General features: G+C 43.8%; 1 protein-coding gene and 1 long non-coding RNA gene across 2 annotated transcripts in view; one reads left to right on the forward strand and one right to left on the reverse strand.

Annotated features, from left to right (window-relative positions):
- Positions 1–27,088, reverse strand: part of cacna2d2a (calcium channel, voltage-dependent, alpha 2/delta subunit 2a) — a 1,197,503-nt gene that overhangs the window by 689,642 nt on the left and 480,773 nt on the right. Inside the window, exon 4 of the mRNA XM_078209320.1 lies at positions 10,086–10,145. Coding sequence (XP_078065446.1) covers positions 10,086–10,145 — 60 coding nt within the window. The remainder of the gene's footprint in view (positions 1–10,085; positions 10,146–27,088) is intronic.
- Positions 1–27,088, forward strand: part of LOC144491463 (uncharacterized) — a 90,235-nt gene that overhangs the window by 42,128 nt on the left and 21,019 nt on the right. The window contains exon 2 of the long non-coding RNA XR_013497450.1: positions 21,079–21,261. This is a non-coding gene — a long non-coding RNA (uncharacterized LOC144491463). The remainder of the gene's footprint in view (positions 1–21,078; positions 21,262–27,088) is intronic.

Here is a 27,088-nt window from a genome sequence, read left to right on the forward strand (position 1 = left end):
CAAACACTGCACAATTAAGATCAATTATGTTACTGCATTAACAATACAGTGCTTCTGGATCCAAACAGAACGGCTCTGATAAAATGGAAGGTATTAGTAAACATATTCAGCACAGAAACAAGACTAAAATACATTTCTTAAAGGCACAATATTGTCACACATACATGCACACACACTCACATCTTCACACACAAACACACTTACACCCTCACTAAAACATTTACATCCTCACACACACACTCACATCGTCACACATTCACATGCAAACACACTCACATCCTCACACAAAAACACACACATCCTCACTCACACACAAACATACTCCCATCCTCACATACAAACACAAACACACCCACATTCACACACCCACAGTCACATTGTCACACAAACACAATCACAATCACATCCTCACACACACACACACACACACTCACACACTCACATATGCACAAACACATACTCACATACTCTTATTGAGGCCTACTCCTTTCCGGAGACCAGAACCCCCTTTCCACTCCCTTCTTGAGGCTAGAACAGTCCTTTCCCCTTCCACTTTTCTGATGCTGGAGCCCCCCCCCGCCACCCCACTGCTTTCCCGAGGTTCTGCTGCTGCAAGTTGCCCACGTGCAGCCTTTCCTCACTGCTGTCGCTGCCCCATTTCTGGCTGATTCGTCTCCTGTCAGATCTTGACCTCACTGTTGGCCACGGAGTATTGTGTCCAGCAACAGCAAGATGGAATAAATCAAATGGGCCAATCAAAGCAAATCTTCTTGGAGCACTGGATGCTGTTAGGCTGATTAGTCAGTCTCGTGCACATTCAGGCCTTGCTCTGATTAGTCCATTTGATTTCTATAATTATTCTTAAATTTTGTGCATTTGAGCTGGCATTTAGCAATGACGTAGTGCCCGCCAGCTTCGCAGATAATCTGGAGACCATTCATGCCCGTGGACTCCAGTTTGGGAACACCTACTGTATCCAAATGCCCTCTCTGAGATCATTGCTGCAAATTAGGACCAACTTTCACCTAAAGTGCATGATCTTACTGGCTCACCGCACTAGTTGATCTGCATGGTGAGCCAGTAAGATTGTGTGAAAGGCGAAAAATCAGGTTTATGCCTGGTTTCTTGCATCACGCACTCGTACAGACCGGTTTTGCCGGAGAAATTGGCTTTGTGGCCTGAAATGGCGTGAAGCTGATTTAAATATTAATCACATGATTACCATGTCATTAGCGAGTCCCGGACAGCATGGTCGAGGCTTACTCACCTTACCTCCTCACCTCGGTCCTCACGCCAGTGAGACTCATCAATGGAGACCAGATGTAATGGCCTCGCTGAGGTGATCGAAAGGCATTGAAGCCCCCAGAGAGTCGGGGGCATGGCCTGACAGTGCCCATGGGTAGTGTACACCTGGCCCCAGGCACCCTCGCAGTGCCCATCGGGCACCATAACTGCGCCAGGGGAGTGCCAAGGGGGTGGAACCTGAGTGGGGGTGGGGCTATGATGGAGGTGGGGGGGAGGGGGAGCCAGAGGGAGATCTCCTAGGGGGAGGTGGGGGGAAGTTCTGCAAGAGGGGGGGGGGGGGGGGGGGGGGTGTAGTTCTGTAGGGGGAGGGGTGATTGGTAGGTGAGGCTCTGCAGAGCTCCAAAAGTGGAGGTATGATCAGCATTCTTACTGGCACCGGATATCCAGTGTGGAGCTTCATGTCATAAGATTGCATTTTCATACTCGCCCAAAAAAACCCAGGTCTTTCCTGTTTTCTCGCTCGTTCGGCACTTAGATTTTCTTTCATAAGATCGCACCCACAATCTTTACATTTTCTTTGCATGGTCAGAACACAATCCATGAGTTTATAGATGTGGATTTGTCTTTTCAGGTTTTTTCCTGTACAAATTAATAGTGCAACAAAGAACTAGCCTGGAATTTCCAGACCTTATAGATTGTATTTTAAACTCTATTATAAGTTTAAATTGGTTTCCATGTTACTTTCTAACAGTGACTGGACTTCAAAAAGTATTTCACTGACCTGAAGCACTTTTGAAGGTCATGAAGTTTGCTACATAAATGCATGTCTTTCTTTTCAATCTCTATGCATGTGATGTGGAAGCTTTTTCCAACCAGTCTGAACAGTACTGTATAGAAACTCCATGATTTAACAATAAAACTCCACAGATATATTTTATGGTTGTGTGAATTTTTAAGTTTCAGATCAACATCTACAATCTGCTTTCATTGAAGATCTCAGGATTATTCCTGGTTGTTCATATTTGTGAAATCCCATGGTGAGGCACATGGGAAATTTTACAACAAGCAAAAAGTGACTTGGTCCAGACAAGCCCATCCTTTTTTGCTTCATTGCAATGCCACTTCACTGCCTTCTCATCAGGGCCGGGGCGGGGGGGGAGGGGGCCTGCTGGTCTGGAAAGGCTGGTGTCCCTTCACCAAAACGGATTTATTTACAATGGTTTGCAATAGTCAGGCAAGTACTTCCCAGTACAGATTATTTACTCCAAGTGCCGGTGACCTGGACACTCCACATTATATGTCTTTGTAGAGCTCCCTGATTGGGCAGCATTAACAGGCCTCAATTAGGAAGTTCATATTAGAGTAGGTCCAATTCATGGACCTTGTTGAAGTCATTACACCCCTCCCGCTCTAGGTCTGAGGAACCGCAGAAAGTCGACCGCCTTGCGAGCCTTTTTTGGTGTTTTAATGCTGGGTCTGGTTCCTCCTGCTCAGCCTTGGATGTGTGCAGAGCGTAGTGCACCGGAGCTAGTCTCTTCCACCGTGAGCATCACGGCATGAGTTCACTTTCTTCGTCAGACAGCAAGGGGATTGAGGCAGCCAGCTTCGCCGTGTCCATTTCGGATTCCGAGGTTACCACTGGCAGAGATGAAGAGCCAGAGGGTCCTGGAATTCCTTCTGAAGTTCCTGACATGCTGGGTATCGATTGTTCCAACACAGCCTGGGGTTTCACGGCTTTTAGATGATCGAGGTGTTTCCATAAGGTGGCATATCCCACACCACGTCCTGTAGTCTAAAAGAAATCTGGATAATTTTGTGTCCAAGGAGTCTGCCACCTGTTTGTTTAAACCTGCTTTTAAATTTTGGACTGCTCTTTCTGCCAGACCATTCATTAGATGATGGGTGATATGGTCCCATCTCAATGTGTCGAATTCTGTTTGACTTAATGAAATACGAAAATTTTTGGCTGGTGAAGGACCATTGTTGGAAACCAGCATCTCTGGGATCCCATTTGTCACAAAAGAGGCGTCAAGTTTTTCCACTGTCGTCCTTGTATTTGCTGAATTCAACCTGTGCACGTCCATCCATTTTGTGTAGGCATCTACCATTACTAGGAACACTGACCCCATGAACGGACCGGCATAGTTGACGTGCAACTGCATCCATGGCCTTCCCGGCCATTCCCAAGGATGTAGAGGAGCTGCTGGTGATAGCCGTGCTCGTGGGTCAGTGTCAACAATGCCAACAAGGGCAGAACCTATGTCTGTATCCAATCCTGGCCACCAGACCTAGTTCCTTGCTCATTTTTGTCACTCCTGGGTGGTCTTAAAAGTTCAGCCAGGATTGGATACCTTTTTCAAATTTTATTTCAACCTGCCCTGGATTGAGGGCAAAATTGATAGTTTTGAATTGTGTTTTGTGGCACAATTACATGGAAGTGTTCTTTTTAAATTGGGCTATATTTTCTACATCACTGAGATTGTGCTGCTACTGTTTACACAGTTAGACCAATGCTTACTTTTGTAACCTACTTACCTTCCTTTTGAGGCACTTATTACATTGTATTTCGAGATCCTGCTTCATGGCTCTCAAGCTTGCACTGAAAAGGACAGGCCGCCTGGCCAATCAGCCTGCCCGCCAATCGTAAAAGCAGATGGGCCATGTCAAATTGCATCCAATTGGTCCCCAAAGGGCTAAATTGCCTGCTTGTTTTTCCCAAAATACTGCTCAAGTGCACAATGACACTGGGACATGCGCCAGACGTCTTCCGCAATTCCAAGTGCTTCCAGGGTGCACACCCACCTGACCAACTTAAAATTCTGGCCCAAGTATTTATAACAAGAAATGGCTAATTAATAATCTTATTGTAAAAGAACCTTTAGGAATGAGTGACCATAATATGACAACTTTCTGTTTGAAAGTGAGGAAGCTCACTCTGAAACCAGCATGTTAAGTTTGAATAGAGGAAATTATGATGGTAAAATGGCAAATTGACTGAGTTGGATTGGGAAAACACAATAAAGGTATGACTGTGTAAAGGCAATGGATAGTCTTTAAAAATGATTACATAGTTTACAGCAACTATGCATTCCCTTAAAACACAAAAACCCAAAAAGAAAAGTCAGTCAACCATGACTAACAGAGGTGGTTAAGGAAAGGAGGTTAAGGAGTTATACGGTCTTGAACCATTAACTCTGTTTCTCTCTCGCCAGATGCTGCCAGACCTGCTGAGTTTTTTCAGCATTTTCCGTTTTTACTTCAGATTTCCAGCATTGGAAGTATTTTACATTTATTAAAGGAACTGAAGACTTACCTAAGATTAAAAAAGGTCTAGAAGATTGCCAGAAATAGTCGTAAACTTGGGGATTGGGAGCATTATAGCATATAGCAAAGGAAGATTAAGAAGCTGATAAGGAAAAGGAAAATAGAATATGAATGTAAGCTAACAAAAAACATTAAATGGATTGTAAAAGCCTCTATAGATACATAAAAATAAAATGTTTGGCTCAGGTAAATGTGGGTCTATTACTGGCAGAGTCAGGATGATTTATAATGGGCAATTGAAGAAGGCAGCTCCCCTCAACAACAGTTAGGGATGGCCAATAAATGCTGGTCTGCCAGCATTGCCCACGTTCTGTGAACGAATAAGAACAAAGGTTTATTGATGATGCCATGCAGGCAGACGTTGCAGCTCGGGCTTCCTTATTTGGAATTATGTCAAAGACACTCAAAAGATTGTCAGCATGGCAGTGCCTTTTTTGAAGTCCATCTTCAATTCCTGTCTTCAATAAAAGCAAAGTATTCACTGGATTATTTTAGCAGGAGTAGCCTCGTAATATGCAATAGATGATAACTTTGGTTGGTTTTCTAACTCCACCTTACAGACCTGCTGATGACCAGCTTCTTCTGTTAACCACTTGCTATTCCCCCAGTTGTAAAGTATCTGGGTAATGTTGCAGTTAACATTTTCTACAAGAGTGAGACATTTTTGACATAAATCCTGTTTGCAATGATTTATGTTGTAAGATTTCAGGGTTTTGAGGAATAAAACCTTTTTAATTAAAAACACTTAAGGTCCAAATTCTTAATGTTTAACACTAGGGTCCTTAGTTGCACTTGACCGACAAGGTACAAATAATTAGTATTTATGTAGAATTTATTAGACAGGATTTTGCCTATACTTAACATGAAGCAATGAAAACAACATTGAAGTTTCTCATCTCTCCAAGATTTTGAGTGTTGCCAGCACAGGTGATGTATTCCAGAAGAGAAAATGCTGGAAAACCTCAGAAGATCTGGCAGCATCTGTAAGGAGAGAAAAGAGCTGATGTTTCAAGTCCAGATGACACTTTGACAAAGTTTTGACAAAGGGCGATCTGGACTCGAAATGTCAGCTCTTTTCTCTCCTTACAGATGCTGCCAGACCTACTGAGATTTTCCAGCATTTTCTCTTTTGGTTTCAGATTCCAGCATCTGCAGTAATTTGCTTTTAACAGGTGATGTATTTCTCTTCTGTTTCTGAAGTGATGTTGAACTGTGTCCGGAAGCGTCATACCCCAGAAGCCAAAGTAACACTGAGCCAACAAGGATGACAATTTTCTAACATTTATCCCCCAGTTTCTCATAATTTCTCCTCCCTTATTTGAGAATAATCCAAATTCACCTCTTTCTATGGTTATATGATGCAAGTCATGTTATGTCACCCCCATCTCTGTGACTAGAGGTATAGACTAAAGACAAGTGTTCATCCCTTTTCTCCTGGGCCCCCTCACAGATTACAGTGTATTGCAAACAAATAATACATTTCATTTACATACAGAGCAGTTTCAAACAAATGCACATTCTCTCAACAACATATTTTATCACAAGCCCCACAAATGCTAAAACAAATAAGAGCCAATGTTAAAAACACTTCCTATCATAATATCAGAAAATAAAAGTTTTCTTCTGGTACAGACCAATTAAGCAATGCAAGGTTTGTTAAAACGCAAGTGGCAGAAATCTCCAACCTTGTCTACTGCTGGGAGTCTCTAGTGCCACTGTAACAAATGGAGTTTTGGCTGAGCACCGAATTCTTCATTCTCACTGGCAGTGGAGCGGGAACGGATGAGATTGGAGAATCCCGCCCATGGTGTCATTCTAAGTTCAACGACTTTAAGCCTTTCCTCCAAACTAAAAAAAACTGTATTCATAGAAATCATAGAAACCCTACAGTGCAGAAAGAGGCCATTCGGCCCATCGAGTCTGCACCGACCACAATCCCACCCAGGCCCTACCCCCATATATTTACCCACTAATCCCTCTAACCTATGCATCTCAGGACACCAAGGGGCAATTTTAGCATGGCCAATCAACCTAACCCGCACATCTTTGGACTGTGGGAGGAAACCGGAGCACCCGGAGGAAACCCACGCAGACACGAGGAGAATGTGCAAACTCCACACAGACAGTGACCCAAGCCGGGAATCGAACCCAGGTCCCTGGAGCTGTGAAGCAGCAGTGCTAACCACTGTGCTACCGTGCCGCCCTATTGTGAGCAATTAAGACAGCACACAGATGCTCCGACTCAAGACCCGAAGGAACTTAAAGTCGTAAAACAATAAAATATTGCTTCTCACAAACAAAACCCATCCTGTAAAGAATTCCAACTCGCAGAAATTCAAACTGAACTATTTAAAAAAGTGGTTTAAGGAATATGTCATAGGTTCACAACAAATCCTAAAAATTAGTATGATTATCAAATTCTTACATTGTGATCTAGTTTGCTATGGCGTGGAGATCCAAGATTTTTGACTAACTTAGCAAATATCATTCTAACTTCTCTGCCTAAATATTAAGGAAGGTTCAATTATTTTCTGAGGGTCAGTTTCATAAACTGCACTGCAGCATTTTCCATGTTTGAGAATTTCCTTTGTGAAATTTCTACTATTGAACTTTGTTATACAGCATTAAGACTTCCTGGGTTTGTTATTCACTTTGTCTCCCCACTGATCTAGTCAGTGGAGATATCTGCAATTAGTTCTAATTATTTTCACCATTAAGAGAGTGGCCACAGCTCTTAAGAGCAACAGAGCCCTCTGGAGGGCAGGGGGTCCCCAAACAGGAGGGACCCGGCCCTGGCCAGCAGCGGTGGGATAAGACCTTAGGTGCCCAAAACTGATAATATTAGGGGAAATGAACAGATTTAGTAAAAGTAACAGTAAAATCACATTCTAGTCAAGTGCTAATACCTGAGTGGACCTTTACACACCACAGGTTCCATATCAGTAGCATAAGATGTCTGAAGAATTTACACACCCTCAAGGACCTGAAAACAGCAAGAACCCTCCAGCAATTGTATCAAATCAATTCCAGCCTCCCGGACTACCTGAATCCACTACAGTTTGCCTACCACCGCAGGTCCACAGTAGACGCCATCTTCCTGGCCCTGCACTCAACCTCGGAACACCTAGATAACAAGGACACCTATGTCAGACTCCTGTTTATTGACTACAGTTCAGCTTTCAACACCATTATTTCCACGAAACTCATCTCCAAACTCCGTGGTCTGGGCCTTGGCTCCTCCCTCTGCGACTGGATCCTGAGTTTCCTAACTCGCAAACCACAATCAGTAAGGATAGGCAACAACACCTCCTCTATGATCATCCTCAACACAGTGCCCCACAAGGCTGTGTTCTCAGCCCCCTACTATACTACTTATGTACCTATGACTGTGTGGCTAAATTCCCTCCAATTCGATTTTCAAGTTTGCTGATGACATCACCACAGTGGGTCGGATCTCAAACAATGACGAGAGAGAGTACAGGAATGAGATAGAGAATCTCGTGAACTGGTGCGGCAATAATAATCTCTCCCTCAATGTCAACAAAACGAAGGAGATTCACATCGACTTCAGAAAGCGTAAAGGAGAACATGCCTCTGTCTACATCAACGGGGACAAAGCAGAAAGGGTCGAGAGCTTCAAGTTTTTAGGTGTCCAGATCACCAACAACCTGTCCTGATCCCCCCATACTGACACTATAGTTAAGAAAGCCCACCAACACCTCTACTTTCTCAGAAGATTAAGGAAATTTGGCATGTCAGTTACAACTCTCACTAACTTTTACAGATGCACCACAGAAAGCATTATTTTTGATTGTATCGCAGCTTGGTATGACTCCTGCTCCACCCAAGACCGCAAGGAACTACAAGGAACTACAAAAGGTGTGAATGTAGCTCAATCCATCACGCAAACCAGCCTCCCATCCACTGACTCTGTCTACACTTCCCTGTGCCTCGGCAAAGCAGCCAGCATAATTAAGGACCCCACGCACCCCGGACATTCTCTCTTCCACCTTCTTCCATCAGGAAAAAGATACAAAAGTCTAAGGTCATGTACCAACCGACTCAAGAATAGCTTCTTCCTTGCTGCTGTCAGACTTTTGAATGGACTTACCTTGCATTAAGTTGAACTTTCTCTATACCCTAGCTATGACTGTAACATTCCATTCTGCACTCTCTGGTTTCCTTCTCTATGAACAGTATGCTTGTCTGCATAGTGCACAAGAAACAATGCTTTTCACTGTATGTTAATACATGTGACAATAATAAATCAAATCAATCAAATCAAATCAAATCAAGCAAGGCCTTGGTTGATTACTGTTGGAAGGACAGGGATTGTGTCAGAGCAGATTAAGTGCAACCTACAGGTAGTGTGTAGCTAGGAGGAGATAACAGTCCTTGCGCCAGGTGAAAGGTTTAATAATAAACCTATTTGTAGACAAGATTGGAAATTAAATAATGCATGTGATTAACAGTTATATAGTGGAAATCTGACAGTTGGTGAGAGCATTGTATTAGAGGTGAGTGCTGTATTAGAGGTCTTGAAGACAGTGCTCTTCGTGTTTGAATCTTGAATAAACCATTATAACCTTTACCTGAACCTCCTGTGGTTAGTTCGTAGTTGTCCACCACAAAAATAACTGAAGGGGCTCAATTGACCAAGAGGTGCAAAGACCAACCTCAACCTTCCTCACCTTGGACTTAATCAATGGTGGGTCGGAAAGGCAAAAAACTACACCCCCTTTCACCATGGCCTCCCAACCTGCTCCCAAGGTACGCAATATATTCCGCCCATTGTGTGTAGAATGAAGTGCAATTGATACACTTGTGCATGAACATATATTTTTCAATGTTTTAGGCAGAATTGTGGCTTAGGAATCTTCATGCAGTTCAAAATTGAAAATTGTCATGTTTGCCTTTTTAATGCTGGTTCTGAAAGAGATTAGATTCCATTCTCAGCACCTCATGCACTGAATCTAAATGAGAGAGATAGCAAAATACAGTGACTGCGATCATCTGAATAACCTTTGTTATCATTTAATTATTGAAAATACATTGCATTTGTGATGTTAATACAGGAATGCTGCTACAGCTTTGACTGTTAAACCCAGGAACAACTTTCAATTTTCCACTAAAAAATATTCACAATGCCCAAGTTCTGTGTAGAAAATAATACAATGACCTTTACCTCACAGAAAGAAAACAACTGAACCTGAAGGCAACAAATCCAATTGATAAACACCAGCAATCACCTGGAAACAGCGAGAAATGCCAGAAAACATTGGCAAAACTGCCAGTACTCAAAACAAATGACTTATTTCATTCTCTGCCATAAATCTGTTGCTGCATGTTTGTCCCTGCTTCCTTGCTCTGCAACATTTTCTCTACATCCGGTCAACATGCAAGGCAAAAACCACCACTCTGGGCAAACCCATCTGAATGTCAGGTGACCAAACCCTAAAGTAAACTAGGAAATCAAGATGCCTTTGAGGAACAAGTAAAGCTGAAACGGGTCATACCTTGATATCGTCTTGCCAACGATGATCCTTCTGAAATTGCTCTGCAGCCTTGGCCAGTCTCTGCAGGAAAGACAAGGAATTGAAATCAGCAAAATGATAATTTCAGATACACTCAGTAAGGTAACTCTAAAGTTAAGCATGGGCACATTTAACGGAACCTTTCAAATTATAAATGTTTCACTTTATACATTAATAATCTTGATGAAGGAACTGAGGGCAATGTGGTTAAATTTGCAGATGTTACAAAGATAGGTGGAGGGATATGTAGTATTGAGGAGGTGGGGAGGCTGCAGAAGGACTTGGACATTTTAGGAGAGTGGGCAAAGTGGCAGATGGTATACAACGTGGGAAAGTGCGAGGTTATGCATTTTGGTAGGAAGAATGGAGGTGTAGACTATTTTCTAAATGGGGAGTGAATTCAGATATCGGAAGCGCAAAAGGACTTGGGAGTCCTAGTTCAGGATTCTATTAAGGTTAACTTGTAGGTTGAGTTGGTAGTTAGGAAGGCAAATGCAATATTAGCATTTATTTCGAGAGGACTAGAATATAAAAGCAGGGATGTACTGCTGAGGCTTTATCAGACCATGTTTGGAATATTGCGAGCAATTTTGGGCCCCATATCTAAGGAAGGATGTGCTGGCCTTGGAGAGGTTGCGGAGAAGGTTCACGAGAATGATCCCAGGAATGAAAAGGTTGACGTATGAGGAGTCTTTGAGGACTCTGGGTTTGTACTCGATGGAGTTTAGAAGGATGAGGGGGGTGGAAATCTCATTGAAACTTACAGCACACTGAAAGGCCTGGAAAGAATGGATGTTGGGAAGATATTTCCATTAGACACTAGGATTTAAGGGCACTGCCTCAGAGTAAACCTTTAGAACGGAGATAAGGAGGAATTTCTTCAGCCAGAGAGTTGTGAATCCATGGAATTCATGGGCACAGAAGGCTGTGGAGGCCAGGTCATTGTGTGCATTTAAGGCAGAGATAGACAGGTTCTTGATTGGTAAGGGGATCAAAGGTTATGGGGAAAAGATGGGAGAATGGGGTTGAGAAACTTATCAACCATGATTGAATGGCGGAGCAGACTCAATGGGCCAAATGGCCTAATTCTGCTCCTATATCTTACGAACTAATGGATCAGCAGAGACATATTAAAATAGCACAGTCTCTTTTGGCAGAACTAAACCATGCTAAAATTATTGCACAACTCACTGGAAGTAAACGTGAGGAGCAAGAGGGGAGGCTCGGTGATAGCAATAGAGAAGACGTAGTTAAAGAAAGTATTATGTTTTGGTGATAATGAAAAATATAACAGTTCTCACAACTTTAGGATGATGCAAAATGTTTGTTAGCCGATGAAATACTTTTGAATTATATTCACTGTTGTAATGTAGGAAATGTGGCAGGCAATTTTCACCCAGCAAATTCCCACAAACAGCAATTTGATAATGACAAGATCATTTGATTTTTGTGATACTGATTGGGAAATAAATATTGGCCAGGGCACAAGGGGGAACTCCCCTGCTCCCTTTGGATAGGTTCATGGGATCTTGGATCTAAAAGATAGTACTTCCAATAGTGTAGATTTCCCTCAGTGCTGCACTAAAGTGTGAACTTCAAATTTTGTGGAGAGACTTGAACGCACAATCTTCTGACTCAGAGGTTGGCATGCTACAAGCTGAGCCATGGCACTGCCAAGAGTGAAGGCACAGTAACAGAGACATTGAAAGTTCAGTGATTGCATCACAATGTCCACATTTCAAAAACATCTAATTGGCAATTAAGTACTTCAGGACCTTCTGATGTCAAGAAATCAAGCTCTTGTTCTTTCTTAAATTCCTATATTTATCACATAAACTGCCTATGTAAATAAGACTATAAGGCCGCAAGACATAGGAGCAGAATTAGGCCATTCGACCCATCAAGTCTGCTCCGACATTCAATCATGGCTGATCTTTTTCTCATCCGCATTCTTCTGCCTTTTCCCCATAACCCCTGATCCCCTTATTGGTCAAGAACCTATCTATCTGGGTGGGTGGCACGGTAGCACAGTGGGTGGCACGGTAGCACAGTTGGGTGGCACGGTAGCACAGTGGTTAGCACTGCTGCTTCACAGCTCCAGGGACCTGGGTTCGATTCCCGGCTTGGGTCACTGTCTGTGTGGAGTTTGCACATTCTCCTCGTGTCTGCGTGGGTTTCCTCCGGGTGCTCCGGTTTCCTCCCACAGTCCAAAGATGTGTGGGTTAGGTTGATTGGCCAGGTTAAAAAATTGCCCTATAGAGTCCAGGGATGAGTAGGTTAGAGGGATTAGCGGGTAAATATGTGGGGATAGGGCCTGGGTGGGATTGTGGTCGGTGCAGACTCGATGGGCCGAATGGCCTCCTTCTGCACTGTAGAGTTTCTATGATTTCTAATTTCTCTGTCTGAGACACTCAATGACCTGGCCTCCACAGCGTTCTGTGGCAAAGAGTTCCACATATTCACCACTCTCTGCCTGAAAAAATTCCTCCTCATCTCTGTTTTAAAGAATTGTCCCTTTAGTCTGCCCTCTGGTTCTAGTTTTTCCTACTAGTGGAAACATCCTTTCCACATCCACTCTATCCAGGCCTCGCAATATCCTGTTCCAATAAGATCCCCCCTCATCCTTCTAAACTCTAACGAGTACAGACCCAGAATCCTCATCCGTTCTTCATACAACAAGCTCTTCATCCCAGGGATCATTCTTTTGAACCCCCTCTCGACCCTTTCCAAGGCCAGCACATCCTTCCTTAGATACACAGCTTAAAACTGCTCACAATATTCCAAATGGAGTCTGACCAGAGCCTTATACAGCCTCAGAAGTACATCCCTGCTCTTGTATTCTAGCCCTTTCGACATGAATGCTAACATTGCCTTCCTAACTGCCGACTGAACCTGCACGTTAATGTTAAGAGAATCTTGAACAAGGACTCCCAAGTCCTTTTGTGCTCCTGATTTCCTAAGCATTTTCCCATTTAGAAAATAGTCTATGCCTCCATTCCTTCTTCCAAAGTGCATAACCTCACACTTTTCCATTGTATTCCATCTGCCACTTCTTTGTCCACTCTCCTAGCCTGTGCAAGTCCTTCTGCAGCCTCCCTGCTTCCTCAATACTACCTGTCCCTCTACATATCTTTATATCATCTGCAAACTTAGCAACAGTGCCTTCAGTTCCTTCCTCCAAATCGTTAATGTATATTGTGAAAAGTTGTGATCTCAGCACTGACCCACACCACTAGTCACCGGCTGCCATCCTGAAAAAGATCCCTTTATCCCCACTCTCTGCCTTCTGCAAGTCAGCCAATCTTCTATCCATGCCAGGATCTTACTCTTAACACTATGAGCTCATAACTTATTTAACAGTCTCCTTTGCAGCACCTTGTCAAAGGCCTTCTGGAAATCTAAATAAATCACGTCCACTGGTTCTCCTTTATCTAACTTCCTTATTACCTCCTCAAAGAACTCTAAAAGATTTGTCAAACATGACCTGCCCTTGACAAAGCCGTGCTGACTTAGTCCTACTTTATCATGCACTTCCAAGTACTCAGGGATCTCATCTTTAATAATGGACTCTACAATCTTGCCAATGACCGAAGTGAGGCTAACCAACCTATAATTTCCCATCTGCTGCCTCCCTCCCTTCTTAAACAGTGGTGTTACATTAGCTACTTTCCAGTCCTCTGGGACCCTCCCTGCCTCCATTGATTCCTGAAAGATCACCACCAATGCCTCCACAATTTCCACAGCTATCTCTTTTAGAACCCTCGGGTGTAGTCGTAGCGTCATAGAGGTTTACAGCATGGAAACAGGCACTTCGGCCCAACTTGTCCATGCTGCCCTTTTTTTTAAAAACCCCTGAGCTAATCCCAATTGCCCGCATTTGGCCCATATCCCTCTATACCCATCGTACCCATGTAACTATCTAAATGCTTTTTAAAAGATAAAATCTACTACTACTACCTCTGGCAGCTTGTTCCAGACACTCACCACCCTCTGTGTGAAAACATTGCCCCTCTGGACACTTTTGTATCTCTTCCCTCTCACCTTAAACCTATGCCCTCTAGTTTTAGACTCCCCTACCTTTGGGAAAAGATATTGACTATCTACCTTGTCTATGCCCCTCATTATTTTATAGACCTCTATAACATCACCCCTCAGCCTCCTACGCTCCAGAGAAAAAAGTCCCAGTCTATTCAGCCTCTTCTTACAACTCAATCCATCAAGTCCCGGTAGCATCCTAGTAAATCTTTCCTGCACTCTTTCTAGTTTAATAATATCCTTTCTATAATAGGGTGACCAGAATTGCACACAGTATTCCAAGTGTGGCCTTACCAATGTCTTGTACAACTTCAACAAGATGTCCCAACTCCTGTATTCAATGTTCTGACCGATGAAACCAAGCATGCCGAATGCCTTCTTCACCACTCTGTCCACCTGTGACTCCACTTTCAAGGAGCTATGAACATGTACCCCGAGATCTCTTTGTTCTGTAACTCTCCCCAACGCCCTACCATTAACTGAGTAAGTCCTGCCCTAGTCCATCTGGTCCAGGCGATTTAGGCACGTTCAGACCTTTCAGTTTTCCCAGAACCTTCTCCTTAGTGATGGCCACTATACTCACATGTGCCCCCGATTCTTCTGGAGCTCTAGCATCCCACTGGTGTCTTCCACTGTGAAGACTGATGCAAAGTAACTATTCAGTTCCTCTGCCATTTCTTTGTTTCCTATTATTACTTCTCCAGCCTCATTTTCCAGTGGTCCAATGTCTATTTTTACCATAATATTGAAAAAAACTCTTCCTATCTTCTTTTATGTTACTAGCTAGCTTACACTCATTTCATCTTCTCTCCCCTTATTGCTTTTTTAGTTGTCCTCTGCTCGCTTTTAAAGGCTTCCCAATCCTCACCACTTTGTATACTTTTTCTTTTGCTTTTTTGCTGTCATTGACTTCCCTTGTCAGCCATGGATGCCTCGTCCTCCCCTGAGCATGTTTCCTCCTCCTTGGGATGAATTTCTGTTGTGCCTCCCGAATAACTCCCAAAAACTCCTGCCATCGCAGTTCCACTGTCTTCCCTGCTAGGTTCCCTTTCCAATCAACTAGAATTACAATTCTCTTCCTACACTTAGTGGTCCACTAAAGCAGATTTCAGTCTGTTTCCCTAGCTAGTAATTCCTGGAACAGGTTGCTAGTCTGTTGCCAGGGCTTTTAGCTTGAGGGGCACCACTCCACATCAAGCATGGCTAACCAGGAGTCTCTCCTGCTCTTACCTCCAGCCACTAGTGTGTTTGAAAGGATTTGCAGGTTGACATATTCAACCTGCATTTTGAACACACCTTCCTTGGCCATCAAGTCCTTGGGTGAGACTCAAACTGGAGCTTCTGTTTCTTAGGCAGGGAAGCTACCCACTGCGCCACAAGTTCTTCTACATGCTGTCTTTACATCCCCTTGAAGGACCCCATCAGTGGCAGTAACATCAGCAAACAAGGTTTACATATGTAATGTACAAAGAAAAAAGAATGTGAGCAAAGAAAATTGACAAGCAACGTGCTCTGATTTCAATTTTGATGTACAATATACTGTATATTATTGATTTGTTTGTTGGGTTCACCTTCAAGACAATGACAACGCTTCTAACGCATAATTGTAACACTGCTTGCTTTTACTCAAAGTTGGCACAGTCTTAATTAAATTGGATCCTAATGCCCTAATCAGGTAAATAGGCCTGGATTCTCCCCAAAAAAAGTTCCAACTTGCTGGAAAATAGGTGTAAATCCTGCCTTTTTTCGCATACTTACCAGAGCGACTCTCTGACACTCTGTGCATCACTGAGTGCCCCAGCGTGATTTCCTCTGAAAAGTGCTGGGTGGGGCCCATCCCTGCCCAAGAGGCCAGCAACATTGTGGTGAGCAGGCCACTGCGCATGCGCTTCTCTGTCAGTGCGGGGTGTCCCCCTGCCCCTCTCTCCATTAAGAAGTTTAACAACACCAGGTTAAAGTCCAACAGGTTTATTTGGTAGCAAAAGCCACACAAGCTTTCGGAGCCTTAAGCCCCTTCTTCAGGTGAGTGGGAATTCTGTTCACAAACAGGGTATATAAAGACACAGACTCAATTTACATGAATAATGGTTGGAATGCGAAGACTTACAGCTATTCAAGTCTTTAAGATACAAACAATGAGAGTGGAGAGAGCATCAAGACAGGCTAAAGAGATGTGTATTGTCCCCAGACAGGACAGCCAGTGAGACTCTGTAGGTCCAGGCAAGCTGTGGGGGTTACAAATAGTGTGACATGAACCCAATATCCCGGTTGAGACCATCCTCATGTGTGCGGAACTTGGCTATCAGTTTCTGCTCAGCGACTCTGCGCTGTCGTGTGTCATGAAGGCGCCTTGGAGAACGCTTACCCGAATATCAGAGGCCGAATGCCCGTGACCGCTGAAGTGCTCCCCAACAAGAAGAGAACAGTCTAGCATGGGATTGTCGAACGGTGTTCATTCATCCGTTGTCGCAGCGTCTGCATAGTTTCCCCAATGTACCAGGCCTCGGGACATCCTTTCCTGCAGCGTATCAGGTAGACAATGTTGGCCGAGTTGCAAGAGTATGTACCGTGTACCTGGTGGATGGTGTTCTCACGTGAGATGATGGCATCTGTGTCGATGTCAGGGGAAACCATGCAGACGTTACGACAACAGATGAATGAACACCGCTCGACAATCACCAGGCAAGACTGTTCTCTTCCTGTGGTGGAGCACTTCAGCGGTCATGGGCATTCGGCCTCTGATATTCGGGTAAGCGTTCTCCAAGGCGGCCTTCACGACACACGACGGCTCAGAGTCACTGAGTAGAAACTGATAGCCAAGTTCCGCACACATGAGGACGGCCTCAACCGGGATATTGGGTTCATGTCACACTATTTGTAATCCCCACAGCTTGCCTGGACCTGCAGAGTCTCACTGGCTGTCTTGTCTGGAGACAATACACATCTCTTTAACCTGTCTTGATGCTCTCTCCACTCACATTGTTTGTATCTTAAAGACTTGATTAGCTGGAAGTATTCGCATTCCAACCATTATTCATGTAAATTGAGTTTGTGTCTTTATATGTCCTGTTTGTGAACAGAATTCCCACCCACCTGAAGAAGGGGCTTAAGGCTCCGAAAGCTTGTGTGGCTTTTGCTACCAAATAAACCTGTTGGACTTTAACCTGGTGTTGTTAAACTTCTTACTGTGTTTACCCCAGTCCAACGCCGGCATCTCCACATCATGACTCCCCTCTCCATTGCCAGCTTCGAGATCGCTGCATAGCCCGATTATAGGCCAGCCCCGCAACCCCCTATCGCTAGACTTCCAAACCCTATTCCCCGATTGCTGGCCTCCTGGACCTCCCTGGGCCAGCCCCTATGTCCCTGAAGCCCCCCCCTCCAACAGCCCTGACTGATGTCCAGCCCCGGTCTCTCCCCCAACATACCCGACACCCCTCCACCGACCACCGGCCCCTCCCCCCTATCCCTCCCACCTGAATGGCCAGCCGTGATCGCCCTCCCTCCCTCTCCCAGTGATCCCAATTGCAGAATGGCAGCAGGAGTCCCCTGTTTTACCGACCGCCCCCAAATCCCCAAGTAGGCCCTCTGGCCACACCCCTTGGCAGTGCCAAGGTGCCCCTTGGCCACTGCGTTTGTCCTCTTGGCAGTACCAGGCTGCAAGGCTGGCACTGTCCAAGGAGCACCACCCTTACCCTCGATCTCCCAGGGGGCCTCAATGACCTTTGTTTCCTCCAGTGGGATTGGATGCCTGTTTCCCGTTCGTGGGGAGCAGTTGTAAATGCTGCTGGAGGGGGAGTGGAGAAGATGCTAGGAGGCCCAGAGAATTCCGTCCCGGACCCACTAATCATATGGAAATGTCAATCTGAATGATATTCCGTATGATAATCAGTTTGGCGTGGAGCCGATAACGCCAAAAATCTTAACCTGGGAGACATACGGAGGCCGTGATGTTCATGCAAAACTGATGACTCCCAGTCTGCTGTGCTACTTGAGCAGCACAGTAGGCTGGGAGAATCGTCCCCATAATGTTTAATAAAATAACCAATGAGCAGGTAACGGAGCATTATGAAATAAACCAGAGAACATGGGGACAATCTTACCGTTGCTCATGATTGTTCCGTGTGGGTGGGCTCGCGATCGGCCCTGGGGGGGGGCGGATTAGGCCACGGAGGTTGGCTATAGCAGTACAGGCAGTGATAGGTCCCTGCTGCTCTCACAACACAGAAACCTACACATGCGCAATAAGAACATAAGAAATAGGAGCAGGAGTAGGCCATCTGGACCCTCAAGCCTGCTCCGCCATTCAATAAGATCATGGCTGATCTGATAGTGGGTTCATTTCCACTTACCCGCCCACTCCCCATAACCCTTAATGGTTAAAAATCTATCTGTGACTTAAACACATTTAACAAGGTAGCCTCTACTGCTTCATTGGGCAGAGAATTCCAAAGATTCACTACCCTCTGGGAGAAGAAGTTCCTCCTCAACTCTGTTCTAAATTGACACCCCCGTATTTTGAGGCTATTCCCCCGGTTCTTGTTTCCATTGTAAGTGGAAATAACCTCGCTGCTTCTACCCTGTCTAGCCCCTTCGTTATCTTATATGTCTCTATGAGATCTCCCCTCAACCTTCTAAACTCCAATGAGTACAGGCCCAGTCTACTCAATCTCTCCTCATAAGCTAACCCCTCATCTGCAGAATCAACCTGGTGAACCTTCTCTGTGCCCCCTCCAAAGCTAATATATCCTTTCTTAAATAAGGGGACCAAAATTGTACACAGTACTCTAGGTGCAGCCTCACCAGTACCCTGTACAGTTGCAGCATGACCTCCCTGCTTTTATACTCCATCCCTCTCGCGATAAAGGCCAACATTCCATTTGCCTTCTTGATTATCTGCTGCACCTGCAAACTGAGTTTTTGTGATTCATGCACAAGGACCCCCAGGTCTCTCTGCAATGGTGCCCTCTGCTGCTATTAGCCAGCTTTTGGGTGATTTAGGCCCTGCTCACTCCCCCTACTGGCAAATTTCAAGTTTGTCAAGATTTCTTTTGGCACAGTCCAGTAAGATTCGACTTTTAAGTGCCCAAAAAATGGAGCAAATTTCTCCCATTTTCACACTTGTTTGGCACTTAGAATTTTTTTGGTAAATTCTCCCCTCATATTTTAAAAGATGGTCACCACACTTTTTTCTCCATGGGTACAATTATACCTGGTAAGTCTTTCACATCCTAGCACAGGACAACATAATGAAAAAATATTCAGAATATTTGATCAGCTTAATGTATGGAAAATATTAATTGAAAATAATTTCAATTTAAAACATTCAGTATTTTCAGATTCAGATGCAAAAGGCATTTACTGGTTGCACTGATTAGTCAGCAAATTATGTTGAAATAATAGGAACAAAAGTAGAAAGTGCTGGAAAACCTCAACAGGTCTGACAGCATCTGTGGAGAGAGAACAGAGCCAATGTTGAATCTGGGTGACCCTTTGTCAGAGCTGATTATTGAAATAATAGGAACTGTTTCACTTGCAATCCATTCTCCATTTCTGTTCAAATCAAATACATCAATCAACACTCTCTGCAAATTGCTTTTGAGCCATATGTCATGGACAGGGTCAGGAGAGAACTGAAACCCTTGTGTCCTTTCCTTTATTGCCTGTAAGCAGTGCAATGTTTTCAAAAGAAGGATGCGTGTGCTCCTCAGTCCCGGGGTGTGGGCAGTCAATTCAAATACTAGCAGCAAGCTTTTGTGCATTTAATTAAAGAGAACTATTTATTTATGAGATAGTCCCAAACATGTAAACACTAGTTCACTCACGCACACACACGCAAAAAAGACACAATACAAGAGAATTGTGCACATTTACAAGTACTTCAGAATTCAGGTCATCGTAGGAAAACTGCCACTGCGGGCCCAGTGAAGTCAGCATTTTCACTTGGGAAGGATTTCAATAATTATGGTTGTATATCAGGGAAAATTGTAGGATTCCCTTGAAAGGATGGATGTTTTTCAAGTCATGAAGTTAGTCAATTGTAGTTTCTTCTAACCAGGAGATGAAATTTCTTTATCAGTGGGCTTGTAATATGTATCAGGCAGGCAGACCTTATAGAATTAAAAGTCTCCAGCTTTAAGAAGGTAGGGGTCTACTGCCTTTACTGTTGCTGATGTTCTGCAGCTCATGGTTAGTGTAGTCTGCTTGAGCTTGTCTATGCGCCTTGAGATGATTATCCTATTAGTCTCATTGTCTATAGGCAGTCACATGATCTACTTCGACTCTCCTCCTAGAATGATCACAAAGTCCTAAATCATGGCTAAACAATGGGGTAATTTTTTTTAAAATACTTTTCCAATTCAATCAAATCAAATCCAATTCAGAGTCTCAACAAGTTGAGACATTTCAGATCCAGGCTGACAAGACAGTACGGGAGACCAAAACCACCCTGTCCTGGGCCTGATCTACATGGGTCAAGCTGATTGGAGAAGGGGGAGGATCCTCCTCCAAGACTTGAGCTCATTTGCATCTTAGCCAAAAGGCCGAGATGCCGCTTTTAAAAATTGCTTCATATGAAACATATGAAGCCTCAGCGTAACCCAATGACCTCGACCAAGTGCGGCCGACAATGGGGTGCCGACACTACACTTGATCTTAGCCACAATGGGGTAATGAACAAACTATTTGCACTGATTTAGGACGAATTGGTTTATGCCTAGTTCAAACTCAGAGACATGATTTTCCGCTCCCACTTTTCCCATGCAAATTTGTCGACAGGAGCAAAAAGTCTCGCAAGAGGCCCAGATCACATTTTACGTTGGTGGAAAATATTGCCGTGATCATTCCCCTACCCTCTGTTAGTGGCAGGCCACATTTTCCACCATGTCATGTTGCGAACCTATTTTCCATTTATTTGCATCTAATTATTGTAACTCCACAGGGTTGACAGCTCCAGGGACAAAGGGTGAAGGCTCCGGGGCCACAGGGCTGAAGGCTCTGCGGCTACATAGATGAAGGCACTGGGCTAAGCAGCAATGGAACCCAGGCAGAAGAGGTAAAAGAACCAGGGCAAAGGGACAAAACAACTGGGGCCAGAAGGAGGAAAAAGAGTTGGAACCAGAAGGTAAGACAGCCAAGTGATACACTGACTGTTCCTGGCGCTGCATTCTCCTGCTGTTGGGTCACTGCCTTCTTTGAGGGACTTGACACTGGGAAGGGATGCCTGGGTTAGTGCGGTGATTATGTGGCCTGTCATAATGGACTGGTGGATCCAATCAAATGTTGTGGTGCCATTACTGACAAGGGAAGTCTAATGGTAACACTTGTCCGTATTGAACACTTGAATAATTATTATTCTTCCCCTGAAGGTATATGCGAAATGACTGCCCTTCCACCATAAGGTGAAGGGTTACAAACTTGCAGTAATGGTATCTTTGGATTAAAATGATCCAATATTTAAGACTTCTGTAAAACATCTTTGACATCCTTGTATGTTTTCTCACATTCTGTTGTCCAGTCCCATGACCGTTTCACACATCATAAGTTATGCAATGGCTTCAATAATTTGCTAAGTTAGGAAAAAATTGCTCATAATAATTTACTAATCTGAGACCAGACTCAACTGCGTCACTTCGTCAGATGTGGTGCTTCTAAATAGCATTCATTATTTTAGGTGCTTTATGTAAACCTTCTACTATCAATAACGTGACCCAAATACTGGATTGATGTCTGGAAAAAGTCACACTTTTCTTTCTTGATATGCAGACCAAGTGCTTGAAGATGTTCCAATGTTGCTTCTAAATTATTCAAGTATTCTTTTTCCCTGGACGTGTAATTAGAATATCATCCAGGTAAGACTATACACCAGAGAGACCACTTACAATCTGATCCATTGATCTTTAGAATGGGCTGGTATGTATGTTATTCCAAAGGAAATCTTTTATAATGAAAAAGATCTTCATTAGTAACAATGCTAAGCAACAGTTGTGGTTTAGTGGCTACATTCATCTGTAAATATGCTTGTGAAAGATTAATCTTGCTGAATTTCTGCCCGCCTGATAACCTAACAAACATTAAAGGAAGCAGATATCAATCAGCACACAACACTGGATTTATGGTGGTTTTTAAATTGTCATAAATGTGAACAACCATCTGGCTTCATGACAGATACGATGGGGGTAGCTCAGTGGCTCATTGTAACTGGCTCTAACACACCAATGTTAACAAGTCGTATTAATTCTTCCTCAACCTTGGGATGCACGGTAGCACAGTGGTTAGCACTGCTGCTTCACAGCTCCAGGGTCCCGGGTTCGATTCCCGGCTCGGGTCACTGTCTGTGTGGAGTTTGCACAATCTCCTCGTGTCTGCGTGGGTTTCCTCCGGGTGCTCCGGTTTCCTCCCACAGTCCAAAGATGTGCGGGTTAGGTTGATTGGCCAGGTTAAAAATTGCCCCTTCGAGTCCTGGGATGTGTAGGTTAGAGGGATTAGCGGGTAAAATATGTGGGGGTAGGTCCTGGGTGGGATTGTGGTCGGTGCAGACTCGATGGGCCGAATGGCCTCCTTCTGCACTGTAGGGTTTCTATGATTCTATGATTCTATGATGAGTTGCACATGGCACCACTCTTGCTTTGAGAATTTTGGTTGACTATTAGATTTTATCTTGCGTTCCATTTGAACTCCCTTCAAGTGTCTCTTGTATTTATCCAGAAGGTGCTGTTTTGATTTTTTAGATCTGTTTTGACATTGACCAGTATGTTGACAGCACTCCAGTTAAGCTTTATCTTCTCCATAGCATTCTCCCAACTAGAGCTGTAAAATTACCACTATTTGAATACTCAATTCTACATTGACCATGATGTAATCTTTTAACGACACGATCTCTTCCGTGTCTGCCCTTAAAATCACATCAGCTGTTTTCAAAGCAAAACATTTCAGCTTTTGTTGGTATGTAGTCTCAGGAATTAAAGATATAGCAGCACCAGTATCAACCTCCATCCTAACATATTGTCCCCTGAACTTCGGAATCACCTAGAATCTGTGTGATGCACCCTGTATGGATAAGATGTTCAATTGGAACTCCATCATATTTCTGGACATTCTCTTCTTCAGTCGTAATTCTTTCCTCCCATATTGTAAATTTTTTTGTAACTTGTTCTTCTTCTTGTAGGTACCCAGATTCTTCTTCTGAATAGTCTTGTCAGGGGAAGCTAGCCCAACAAGCTTTTGCAATGTGACCCATTTTGCCACAATTCTTGCATTTACTATCCTTGCTCCAGCATTCACTCACTGAATGGCCCATTTTGGCACATCTGTGACATACTTGTTGCTGTTTTGACTTATGGGCAGTTCCCAACTTGTGGATCCTCATTCCTGCACCAAATTGTGAAACCACTTTAGCAGCCAGTTCCATCGACATCGTGATTTCTAATGCTGTCTTTAAAGTCAAAGCATGTCCGGTTAGCAATCTTCAATTGATAGCCTCAATTTGGAGACCACAAACCAGACGATCTCGAAGAGTATCTTCTAATGATTCACCAAATTCACACTGTTGTGCCAGCCTTTTCAAGGTTCCCATAAATTCAGCTATGCTTTTGCCTTCCACTTGATTTTTTCGGTGAAACCTGAACTGTTCTGCAATGATCAGTGTCTTTGGCGAGTAATGTTCTTCAAAGATTTTTGTCAAGTCATCATAAGTTTTGGTTCTTAGCTTTGTTGAATGAACCAAGTTCCGGAGTAAATTAAGGGTGTCATTTGTGACTTTGATATGAACTGTTTCAGTACTGCGGTGAGGTGGAAATCTGATTGGAGGGATTCAAAAAGAGTTCTGAGAAAGATGGGCACAAATTTGGGGGCCAACAGCATATTCAAGGATTTGAGAAGGAAGTAAGGAAGATGGGGCAATAATTTGTAATATCAAACATATCAAAGTCACAAATAACATCCTAAGTGAATATGATGAGCAAACTAGCTCTCCTTGTCCTTCTCAACTTGCCTGCAGTCTTTGTAATCTGCTCTAGCCTTGCAGCCATCTGTGATATCACTGTTCCCCTAATGATGGCTTCTGAACATCCCCGATTTTAATTTCTCCACCACATGCACTTGGGCCCTAAACTCTGGAATTTCCTCTCTCCATTACTCTACCTCGCTTTTCTGTTTGAAGATAGTCCTTTTCCCAAGCTTTTAGCCATCTACCCAAATGTCTCCTCATGCGGCTTGTCAGGAGGGAAGGTTCAAGTGTTAGTTTTAAGGAGGGGGTGTTTGTGGCTGATTTGAAGGAGTGAGAGACATTACCTGCGGAGAAGGACTGTTAACAAAGTCAGCTAACATTGAAGCCAGATGGGAAGTTTGGTGGTCAGTAATTTAGTGGGAATAGGTTAAAGAGAGCAGGAGGCAGGTCTCATGGATAAGATGAGCTCAGAGAGGGCATGAGGGGAGATAAGAGAGAAATATAAAGATACAAGTTCATGACTAGGGAAGTGGGGAGCATTAGACAGCAACTATGATAATAGCCATATAATGGGTGACATTGGTTGCTTGAGTAAACAATAGGGAGACAATGGTGTAGCAGTAATGTCACTGGACTTGTAATCCAGAGGCCCAGGCAAATTCTCCAGGGTGACAACTTCAAATCACACTATGGCAGCTGGAGTTTCAATTTAATTCATTAAAAAAAAGGAATGAAAATTTAGCTCAGATTTTCGCTCCCAGGCTGGGTGTGCAGAAACTGGAGAACTCCCAGCTCGCAACCTTTAAAATGGCGGTCTGCGGTTTCAACTTTCATTCTGGGAAGATGGGCTGGATTAGAAGTCAGGCAGGCTGCCCCTGGAACATTGCGGGAGGCTGCCGGGTGCAGCAATGGGCTGAGTGAAAGGTTCTGTGTTCTGGCACGTCTTGAAATCGGTAAAAATATTTAAAACAAAAAACAGCCCCACCTGCAACCATCATCCCTAACTCCTTCACATACCCCCAGTGTTCCATCCATACCAACCAATGTCATCTCACACCACCCCCCCACTCCACTGCCCTCAAAACCCTTGTGCAACACTCCGCACTACCCAACCCCATAGCCCTTCATACTCCGACGCCAACCCACATCCCCTAAACACCTGACATAGTTCCTTATACCCCCTGTGCCCCCACAACCCCAAGGCCCTTTATATCCCTTATGTCAACTTAGTCCAACTCATATCTCACCACCACCCTTTGCCCTTAACTCGTCAATGCCAACTTATCTAGAATCCAGCATAGGAAATCTCAGGATTTTCTCAGGGTAGCCATGCAGACCATTTACAAAATAAACTGACATGTCTATTTATTACATCACTATTTTAAACAAAAAATACTCAGATTTTAAAAAAATTCAATACATAGAAATTCCTTCAACTAATCTCTTATGAAAATGAACACTTCTATTCTATAACCATTTGGAGCTGTCAATCAAGCTGCTCACTTAACAGGCAGGCATACCACAGCGATAATATTAGTTTATAAAATCAATCATTTCAGCACAAATCCTATGACAACCATCAGGCTTATGTCAGCATACAGAATGAAGTATAAAGCACTGTTTTTTTTATAACTCCGGATTTTTTTTAAATTTAAAGCCCAGCAGAATTAATTCCATTGACAGCTTTGATATCACCAATGAACTTTGACAGTTCCAATAAGTTTATGCACTTTTTACACACAATCATGTTTATTTTTAACATTCCATAGGATACCTTACTTCTCCAAAGGGGTACCTAGCTATCCAAACAAATCTACCAAGTTCAGACCAGCTCTTACCAAATCTAATCTGCCCATGCCTGGTTTCACACGCCTACCACTTCAGCTGATGATTCAAACAGCCAGCTGCCTCTGTAAAACATAAGTATGCGACTCCTGGCCGCACTCCAGTCCCGCAATGTAAAAATGTCAGGTGAGACTTAGGATTTTCAGCCATTTCCACTATTTTCATGGAAGATGAGATACCACAGAGAGGCTCTTCATCGCAGCAAAAGCTGGGCCGTAATCTCAGCCACAGTAACCATTAAATTATTGCTGATTGTTGTAAAAATTTATCTGGTTCACTATTGTCCTTTAGGGAGGGAAATTTACTATCTTAACTGGTTGTGACTAGACTCTTAACTACTTTGAAAGGTAATAAAGAGTGGGCAACAAATGCTGACCTTACTCGTGACACCCACATTCCATGAATGAATAAAGGAAACACTGGCCAGGACAAAATTCAGGGAGAACCATGAGATCTTTAGTACTTACCTGTGAGAGCAGGGCTGGCATGATGGCACACGTGGTTAGCACTGCTGCCTCACAGTGCCAGGGACCCGGGTTTGATTGCCGGCTTGGGTCACTGTCTGTGTGGAGTTTGCACATTCACCCCGTGTCTGCGTGTTTCCTCCGAGTGCTCCAGTTTCCTCCTACAGTCCAAAGGTGTGCGGGTTGGGTGGATTGGCCATGCTAAATTGCCCCTTAGTGTCAGGGGGACTAGCTAGGGTAAATGCATGGGGATGTGTGGATAGGACCTGGGTGGGATTGTGATCGATGCAGATTCGATGGGCAGAATGGCCTCATTTCTGCACTGTAGGGATTCTATGATTCTATGAGAGCAGATGAGGCCTTAGTTTAACATCTCAATTTAAATACAGCACCTTTCGTGGTGCAACACTGCTGACACTGGTTTTTCAATTTCAGATTATTACTTGAATTTAAATACCATTAGCTGCCCTGGTAGGATTTGAAGCCCTGTCCCCAGAACATTAGCCTGGGCATTTGGATTACAAGTGCACTGATATTACCACTTCACCACCATCTTCTCAGAATACGAACCTGTTTATATTCACCATCGCACTGAGTGGGTAAATTGAACTGGGACAAATGTTCCAGCTCTATAGACCATATCTATCTGATCCCCCTTTGAAAGTTGTTATTGAATTTCATCACCCTTTCAGGCA

Source organism: Mustelus asterias, chromosome 3 (genome assembly GCF_964213995.1).
Source record: "Mustelus asterias chromosome 3, sMusAst1.hap1.1, whole genome shotgun sequence".
NCBI classification, from domain to species: Eukaryota; Metazoa; Chordata; class Chondrichthyes; order Carcharhiniformes; family Triakidae; genus Mustelus; species Mustelus asterias.